The sequence below is a fragment of the Vollenhovia emeryi genome, unplaced genomic scaffold, assembly GCF_000949405.1.
Source record: "Vollenhovia emeryi isolate VEMERY1.0 unplaced genomic scaffold, V.emery_V1.0 DF940254.1, whole genome shotgun sequence".
Taxonomy (NCBI): Eukaryota; Metazoa; Arthropoda; class Insecta; order Hymenoptera; family Formicidae; genus Vollenhovia; species Vollenhovia emeryi.
The window spans coordinates 2,438-10,897 of NW_011966112.1; the positions used below are offsets into that span (position 1 = coordinate 2,438).

Sequence of the window (8,460 nt, forward strand, 5' to 3'; positions counted from 1 at the left end):
GCGCCACCTTCCAAGCCGCCCCAGGAATGCCATCTGGGCCGGGAACCTTTCCGGCTTTTAATTTCCTGGCGGCGACCGTCATCTCCTCCATTGAGACCTCTAGTCCCTCCTGCCACTCAAGCTCCACGTCGTCCCGGTTGGCCCGCTCTTCTTCCTCGTCGACCTCTCCCGGGAACAGCGCGCGGACGACCTCGCCCAGGAACTCAGGGCACAGCGCCTCGACCGTGGGGGCCGCCCCTTTGTTGAGTTTATCCATAACGATCCTATATGGACGCCCCCACGGGTCCTCGTTTAGAGTCTCGATCAACTCTTCCTAGGCTTTCTCTTTCGCCTTTCTTATGGCGGCCCTGAGTTCCCTCCTCTTGGTCCTATTGATTTCCAATAGGGCCTCTAGCTCCCTTCTTGAGGTTCCGGCTCTGCTCCTCGCCCTCAGGACGCTCCTTATCGCCTTGACTGCGGCCTTCCTGAGGTCCGAGATTTCCTCGGACCACCAGTAGACTCTCCTATTCGCCCTGAAGGCGGCGCGCGGCATGGCGAAATCGCAGGCACGGGTCATCACTTCCCGCAACCATCTCGCCTGCTCCTCTATGCTGGCCTCCTGTGGTGAGGGCGCCCACGTTTCCGCCATCAGGGACGCCAGCAGCTTGTCCGGGTCCATTTTCTTTATTGACCACCTTAATGGACGACCCGGTCTCTCTTCGCCTCGTTGGTCCGGCCTGGCGAACTCATATTCTATCGGCAGGTGGTCGGAGAGGAGCTCATACTCCTCCGCCACCCGCCAGTTCTTCACCATACCTGCCGCCGCCGGGGAAGCCCATGTCAGATCGACGATGGACTCCCCCTGCGGCCTCACACAGGTGCTAGTAGTACCCGTGTTTAGGAGGTGGAGGTCCAAGCGTGCCGCCCAGTCCTCCACCTCCCCTCCCTTCACGTCTCGCCGCCGGGAACCCCAAAGCGTTGACTTCGCATTGAAGTCCCCGGCGACGAGGACCGGGCCCGGAAGGAGTCCCCTGACAAAGGTCTCCAGTTCTTCCAACCGGTCTTCCACTTCCACTCGGGCCAGATTGGGGCTGAGGTAGACGCCTACAATCGTGATTCCACCCCATTTGATGCTCGCCCATCCATTGCCCGTTTTCGCGTTCGAGCACGGAGTGCTCTTTTCTGCGGTTCTCCTCCAATGCAGAGCCACTCTCCCATTCTTGCTGTAAAGCCAGCAGGGATGTTTCGGACCTTTGAGTGGCTCCGCGATGACTGCCAACCCGCAACCACGCTCAGCCATGAACTGCGCCAGGAGGTCGTGCGCTTGGCGAGCGTGGTTCAGGTTGACCTGCACCACCCTCCTTACTGGGTCCCGCGTTGTGAAGGCCCTAGCTTCCCAGCCTCCTCCTGGCCGTGTCTCTCTTCTTCTTCCGTCGGAGTGTCTCGTGCCTCTTCGACGTCTATTTCCATCTCCGTATCCTTGCTGACCTCCTTAGGTGATGGATCCTCTCGTGCGGTTGGGGCTTCTTGAGTGGGCTGGCCCTTTCCCCCCGCCGTCTGGGTGTCGTTGCCCTGTCTCCTTCTTTTCTGCTCCCTCTTTGAGGGGAGGGGGCAGGCTAGTCCTCCCGCCTTGTGTTTGTGCGGAAGTCCCTTATCCTTGCACACCGGGCACATGGGCTCCTTTGAGCATTCCTGTGCCCGGTGTCCTTCGTCACCGCACCGGTAGCAGTTGCCGCTCCTATCTTTGGCACTGCGGTATTGCTCTCTGACGTGCCCGCGCTCGAGACATCTCTAGCAGACCAAAGGCCTCGCTTCCAGTATCTCCACGCGGGCTATTACCCATCCGATGCGAATGCGTCTCTTGGCCGAGACCTTTTTTGCCTCTGTCAATGGGCACTGCACCCAGGCCGTGCCGAGTCCATTCGGGGCCACCCTAATCTTTCCGACCCTGACGTCCGTCGGGTCGCACTCAGCTTCCCTGGCGACGACTCCTCTGACTTCCTCTTCCGAGATGGAATCGTCCAGGTCTTTTATCCTGAGTTCTGCCATCTTTTGGGGGCGAGTCACCTTAACCCCCTCTCTGTTTACCAGTACCGACTTCATTTTGTCGGATAAGGCCACGGCTTTGTCCTTAGCGCCCTCCCCTGGTATCTCAAATACCAGGGCTCCGATCATGGAGCGTCTCGGCTTTACGCCTTGGATGCCGTAATCCTCTAGTTTTATCTGGGCCTTTAGCTGCCCCATACACTCGCCATATAGTGTCGGGGGAGCCGTTAGCACCACGGCCTGGGTCCTAGGATTTCTTCTCCTGGCCGTTTTTGTAGCGACGGTCTTCGCGCTTTGTGGCGTTGGTTTGTCCGTTCCGCCCTTCGTCTCCTTGCCCTGCAGACCCTGCGTTTTCTTCGGCAGCGTCGTGGGCTTTTGCAATGCAGCCGGTTGCGTTGCCGCATTTCTCCTGCTTCCCCTCTTCACTACCTCTACCCACGAGTCTGCGGTTCTCGGGGCCGGCTGCGAGGCCAGGGCTTGTTTCTGTTTGGCCGTCTCCTCTCTGCCATCCTTTTTAGCCTGGTCAGCTTTGCCAACGCCAGTGTTGGTGCCTTTTTTTGGTCACCGCTCTTTGTGGCGTTCGGGTCCTCTTAATTTGGACGTTCACAGCTTCTACAGCCACCACCCTCGGTTTGGGTTGGGCATTTCCGTCGTGACTGTCCGCTGCTTTGGAGGGCTTGTCTGCATCCTGCTTCCTCTCGCTCCTGACTGTCGGCAACGTGGCTTTGATGCCTTCGCATCTGACTATCAGATTCTCCAAGTTCTTCACGGTGTCCATAGGGTCGTCCGTGACTACGCTTTCAAGGCAGACTCCCTCTAATACCTTTCTAGCGTCCTCCAGAGTCCTTTCGATCGATGGGGCCGGGATCTCGGCTTGTCGTCCCTGGATTTTTGGCCTCAACGCCGGAGGAGGAGGCTCAAAGTCTTCCTCCATGCAGTACTTTGGCAGTACCAAATCCTCTTCTTTCCGGGCCGGAGGGTCGTTCTCGTCTTCCAGTGATATTTCCAGCGTACGGACGCGCCTCCTCTTCCTGGTCGGTTTCCCCTCCGCCACTGGGTTCTTCTCTGGTGCGCGTTGTGGTGGCTGTGCCTGGCCACCTCGCTCTCAAGCTCTTGGATCCTCTTGCGCATCTCCTGTCCATCTCCGTCATGTCCCCCTCAAGGGCTGGGAAGGTCCTTGCAGCGAGTGCCCTCGACGCTGCCTTCAAGACAGTCACCGACTTGTGCAACTTGCGAACGAAGGTGCCCTTGAGGTTCTTAGACCTCTTTGCTACCTTCTCAATCACGTCCAGATTCTCCACTATCTCTGCGGAGATCTGATCGGAGACCAGTGCCTCCATGCACCTCGTGGTCTCTTTGATACGCCTCGCCTCCTCCTTGAGCCGCTGGACTTCTTTTGCCGCGGCTCTTCTCTGCTTTATCAGGAACCCCTTGCCAGTGGTCGGTGGTCTTCCACGGCCTCTCTTCTAGGGCTCTTCTTCCACCTCGCTCTCCGACTCGCATAGATCGGTGTCGGAGCCTTCGACGTCTATGATTTCATCGTCGACGATACCGTGTCTCCTCAAGAGTTCTTGCTCTCTCTTAAAACTCTTCGGTCCTACTAGCGGCTTCTTCTTGTCCTTAGATGTCCTGTCCTTGGATGTTGACGGGATAGCAGGATCGTCCACCTCCATGCCGTAATTCGGGACTCTCGATCTCGAGATCCCTCTCCCTTGGATTCTCGGATCCCTCGCTCATGAGGGCCGCCCTTATTCGCCTTAACCTTCGCATCTGGGTTTTGTGTGTTTGAGGAAAACATATTGGCAGGTATTCTAGTGTTACCCGGGTTCGCCCACCATGGGACCCCCACCGCGGTGGGGGATCTGTCCCCCGGGGTAATCAACCCTAATTATGAGGCGCGAAGCAGGGAAGCTGTTTGTCGGATGGCCGGTCCTATTGCGCCTAGTGACTCTAATTAAAAATGTCTCTGGAGACGGCCAGGACCACTATTATGCAAAGGTTTATACTCACCCCAGAGGCAAGGCGCGCACCGTCCGACCGGCCGCTTACCTCGCCCCCGGGCTACAGTCCACCGAGGAATATACCCCCCCCCAGTAAGGGTATGAGGGGTCGGCGGCCAACCGCCCCTCCATACACACGCCCAGCGTGCCGGCTTCACCCCTCGAATAGGCTCCAGTCAGGCGAGCGGGAGCGGTTTTCCCACGTTTAATTTGCCGCTTCCTGTGGTTTTTGCCAGATTGTTCTGGACTTACGCACCCACGTAGCCCACGGCAGAGGTCAGGTACAGACGTCACCGCTCGCCCCCGGTCGGGGGGTTTACTACTCCCCCCTTGGTTAGTCTTCGAGGAATTTCCCCCGGCAGCCAGCCGTGTTCCATTCACGCACCACATACGCCCCGCTCGTCGCCACTTCCCCGCCCCCCCCTTATGCCAGGCCGCACGCCCCAGCAGCGGGACGTCGCACAGTGGTCTGGAACGGACAAACACTTGTTCAAAATAGGCTACAGGACGTATTTCTTAACCGATTTTAATGTTTCTTGAACAGAAATACTCGGAAATAAATTCTGAAGAGAACTGTGAGAGCCGAATTTTGATTTTTTGTGTTGGTGCAAAAATATGTAAGAAAAAAGTGTGTTAAACTAGCACTTTTCGACTAAATTATTTTTTATCTGACTCCAAGCTACTTTAACAACCTTACTATCGATGAAAATCAATACTGTCCCATCATAAGAAACAAAATAATTTAATAATAATTTAACTTAATTGTTATTAACAAATTATTGAAAGAAATTATGGTTCCCCGTGCTTTATCACAGAAATAATTAGTTTATTAGCTTAATTGGTCTAAAATTACTATAATAATGATTTCTAACAAAACTTGATTGTAAACTAACAATATCCATTATTATAAACAATCAAATAAACAAATAGTAATTTTTAGGTTCCTGGGTATTTTAAATATATGAATTAGTTACACGTAGAATTATGAGTCAATAGATATTAGAATTACGTTAACAATGTAAATTTGTTGTTAATAACCAACACACAAAAATATAATCAAATCATTGATCATGCTCGCGCGCGCGTGTGTAATGTTGTAAATAATTGTGTAAATTATGATTCCACGTGTAACTAATTCATATATTAATTTAAAATACCTTGAAATAAGGAATCTAAAAATTACTATTTGTTTATTTGATTGTTTATAATAATGGATATTGTTAGTTTACAATCAAGTTTTGTTAGAAATCATTATTATAGTAATTTTAGACCAATTAAGTTAATAAACTAATTATTTCTGTGATAAAGCACGAGGAACCATAATTTCTTTCAATAATTTGTTAATAACAATTAAGTTAAATTATTATTGAATTATTTTGTTTCTTATGATGGGACAGTATTGATTTTCATCGATAGTAAGGTTGTTAAAGTAGCTTGGAGTCAGATAAAAAATAATTTAGTCGAAAAGTGCTAGTTTAACACACTTTTTCTTACATATTTTTGCACCAACACAAAAAATCAAAATTCGGCTCTCACAGTTCTCTTCAGAATTTATTTCCGAGTATTTCTGTTCAAGGAACATTAAAATCGGTTAAGAAATACGACCTGTAGCCTATTTTGAACAAGTGTTTGTCCGTTCCAGACCACTGTGCGTCGGCCCCAGACACAGGGGTTGACGGGTTCACGACGGCGAGCGGGTGTTGGGTGGCTGACTTGCCACCCAACGCTCCAGACCCCGGGGCCCCGCCTGGGAATAATTCCCAGCTGCCCCCAGGGTCTTCCGGGCGATCGGACCCCGCCTCGGAAACGTCCGAGCGGCCCCGACCCCCGTCAGTCTTCCGGCCCGCTCCGCGGATCCTGGGTACCACCCAGTTTACCGCGGAGGTCCGGCCCCTCCCCCCGGAAGAGACGGACCACGTCCGAATCAACCGCGGGGAGGGTGGCCTCCGTGGGGCTTCCGGCCCACCCTTCGGCCAGGACCACGTCCTGTTGCCTCCGGGATCCGGCTCTCCCCCGCCCGCGAGCACGTCCACGACGAGCCCGCTGCCGGAACACCGGCGTGCAATGGAGACGGTGGCCTCCCCCCGAATCCCAGCCGCCTGCCGGAACACCGGCGTGCAATGCGATCGAGGGGGAGACGACCCGGTCCGGTGGGTGGAGCAAGCTCCCCTCTATCGGCCCCGGAAGCCGGAGGTTTGAAGTCAGGGTACCTCATCCCCTACCGGCGAATGGTCTCGACCCTGTCCTCCTAAAGCGGAGAGCAGTGCCGAGACCGGAGTCGCCGGGCTCCTTGTTTCCCCTTTTCAGGGGAAAGCTCTTAGTCGGCGAGAGCCCGTCACCGAAACCGCCGATGCCTAAAACGGCACACAGCGGCTTCTAGACACACTCTCGCCTACAAGCCCCCTCACCACGTCAAGGTGGCTTGCCACGAGGGGGTGTACTTTTGCTCACCTAGAACAAGTTCCCATGTCTTCAGTACCTCAAATTTTTGTTTTCCCTTGGCTCCTTGAAAGCTGAATTTATTTGCCACATCGTTACTAAGAACATTTCGTAAAAATTTCCGGACTGAATTGTCCAGACTATTTTTGTCCATAAATCTTCCAAGATACATACTCTGCGGAAAGAAATAAAAAATTAATACATAATTAATTTAAAACGTAGATATTACCTTTGCCAAACACACACGATAAAAACAGAAAAACTTACTGCCGCCGATAAATTTGTGTCATTAGCTAAAAATTTTTCCAAAGCATGTAGCTCTTGTTCAGATTGAACCGGAAGTGAAGGGAATCCTGTAGGTCTTTTGGTAACTTTTTCACCCGGAAGTATATACCTATGTAATTTCTCCTGATTCATTAAGCAAAAATCTAGTTTGCTATTCAGTTCTTTTAATTCTTTTTTGTTTCATTATGATATGTGCTGACGAGATCGGAAAGATAATTATCTGCAAATTAAAACAAAATGACAAAATAAAATTTATATGTACAATAACTAATTTTTTCTTAAGAATAAATCATTTTTTACTTTACTCTCTTACCTGCTTTTCTACTACTGTTACTCTGAGACGCACAACTGCTTCCAGACTTCTCCGGCTTCTCCAGAAAATCCGTTTTAGATGAGCTGGCCATAGAAACTTCGGTATCTGTAGAGGATGGCCGTTGTTCAGGAATATGGAATTGTTGATTCAAAATTTTCAGCAAGCTCTTCAGTATTTTGCCTTATTTCAATACTTTCACTTCTATCCAATAAACTCTCATCGTCCACATTTTGTTCATCAAATGTCTCTTCATCTTCATACAAGGATGCTTTATCCTTGCAAGGTTGAAGTTTCTTATTCGTCAGCAATTGACTAAGCTTTTCAGAGAGCACGATTCTTTTATCTTTTTCTTTCTGCATTTTTTCCCTCATGTTGTTAAAGATACGTTTGATGGCCACTTGTTTTCCATCACTCTTTCGAGAGGATTTGCAAATAATTGTCTTAGTCAATTGTTCCTCTAGCTGGGGAGAATGCTGCTTCTGCCGTACTAATTTATGTGGATACAAATCTTCCTGATCTAATAAAAGGAACAGTAGGAGGTGTTGGTACCGTCTTTTTTTATTTTGGGAGACTCTTGTTGCTTAGACGAGTTTTTGCCTTTTTTTGACACTAGAATCTTCAGATTCGGAATCTGATTCCTTTTCTGACTCAGAGTCTAAGTGTTGTGTCTTTCTTTTTTTTCTGTACCCTCTACCTAATTCATGATGATCTGTTTCATAATTTGTCTCCTCCACATGTCCCTTACATGAAGCAGCAGCTTTGTCCTATAAATCTGTAACAAATATCAGATAGCTAAACAAACTAAGCAAATGGTAATGATAAATGCCTTTAAATAACAATAAGCGCCCATATATAGGGTGAATTGTTAAGGTAAAGAGTGAATCGATGGTAGTCTTGCTTAAAGGATTTCTTTATTAGAAGTACACACGTGCTTTCTGAACAAAGGTTCGCTCGCAACTAACATCCCCCACGGGGATACTCGCAGAGCTCGTGTGGCTCGCGGAAGTTCGGCCACGCTCGGCTTATCTAATGTACGTTAGGTACCATTGTTTTGGCGCTTGCATTGAATGCGATGAATCGTCTCAACACTTCCGCCGTCAGAGCGTTTAATGCACAGTCCCAGACTCGTATATAATTCAATAAACCTTTTTTTTTTTTTTTTTTTCGTGTGGAAATCCTTTATGGATACCCGGGCCCCCCTCTGGGAAGGGAGTTTACTAATGGCCCGGGTTATGTGGGACTGCCCCCCTAATGACGATCGGGGTGCCGCCGCTAGTGTTGCGGCGGCTTGGCTTACCGCACTAAAACCACACGGTGACCTGCGCGGTGCTTTTACTTGGGGGACGCCCAGGATGTAGCAGAGCTATAACTTCTGGGCGCCCCCCGCACCGGCCCGCC

At 50.5% G+C, this 8,460-nt stretch overlaps 3 protein-coding genes across 3 annotated transcripts; all 3 read right to left on the bottom strand.

The window, feature by feature from the left end:
* Positions 1–313: 313 nt before the first annotated feature.
* LOC105556181 lies at positions 314–1,279 on the bottom strand. Its single transcript, XM_012003261.1, has one exon. The coding sequence runs from the start codon at positions 1,277–1,279 to the stop codon at positions 314–316; it is 966 nt and encodes a 321-aa protein (XP_011858651.1).
* Positions 1,280–1,770: 491 nt separating this feature from the next.
* LOC105556182 lies at positions 1,771–3,365 on the bottom strand. The gene is made up of 3 exons (XM_012003263.1): positions 2,967–3,365; positions 2,591–2,908; positions 1,771–2,544 (listed from the first exon to the last, which is right to left on the bottom strand). The coding sequence occupies exons 1-3, from the start codon at positions 3,363–3,365 to the stop codon at positions 1,771–1,773; spliced, it is 1,491 nt and encodes a 496-aa protein (XP_011858653.1).
* Positions 3,366–6,429: 3,064 nt separating this feature from the next.
* On the bottom strand, positions 6,430–6,905 carry LOC105556180. Its single transcript, XM_012003260.1, has 2 exons — positions 6,732–6,905; positions 6,430–6,639 (listed from the first exon to the last, which is right to left on the bottom strand). The coding sequence occupies exons 1-2, from the start codon at positions 6,879–6,881 to the stop codon at positions 6,430–6,432; spliced, it is 360 nt and encodes a 119-aa protein (XP_011858650.1). The 5' UTR covers positions 6,882–6,905.
* Positions 6,906–8,460: the final 1,555 nt, after the last annotated feature.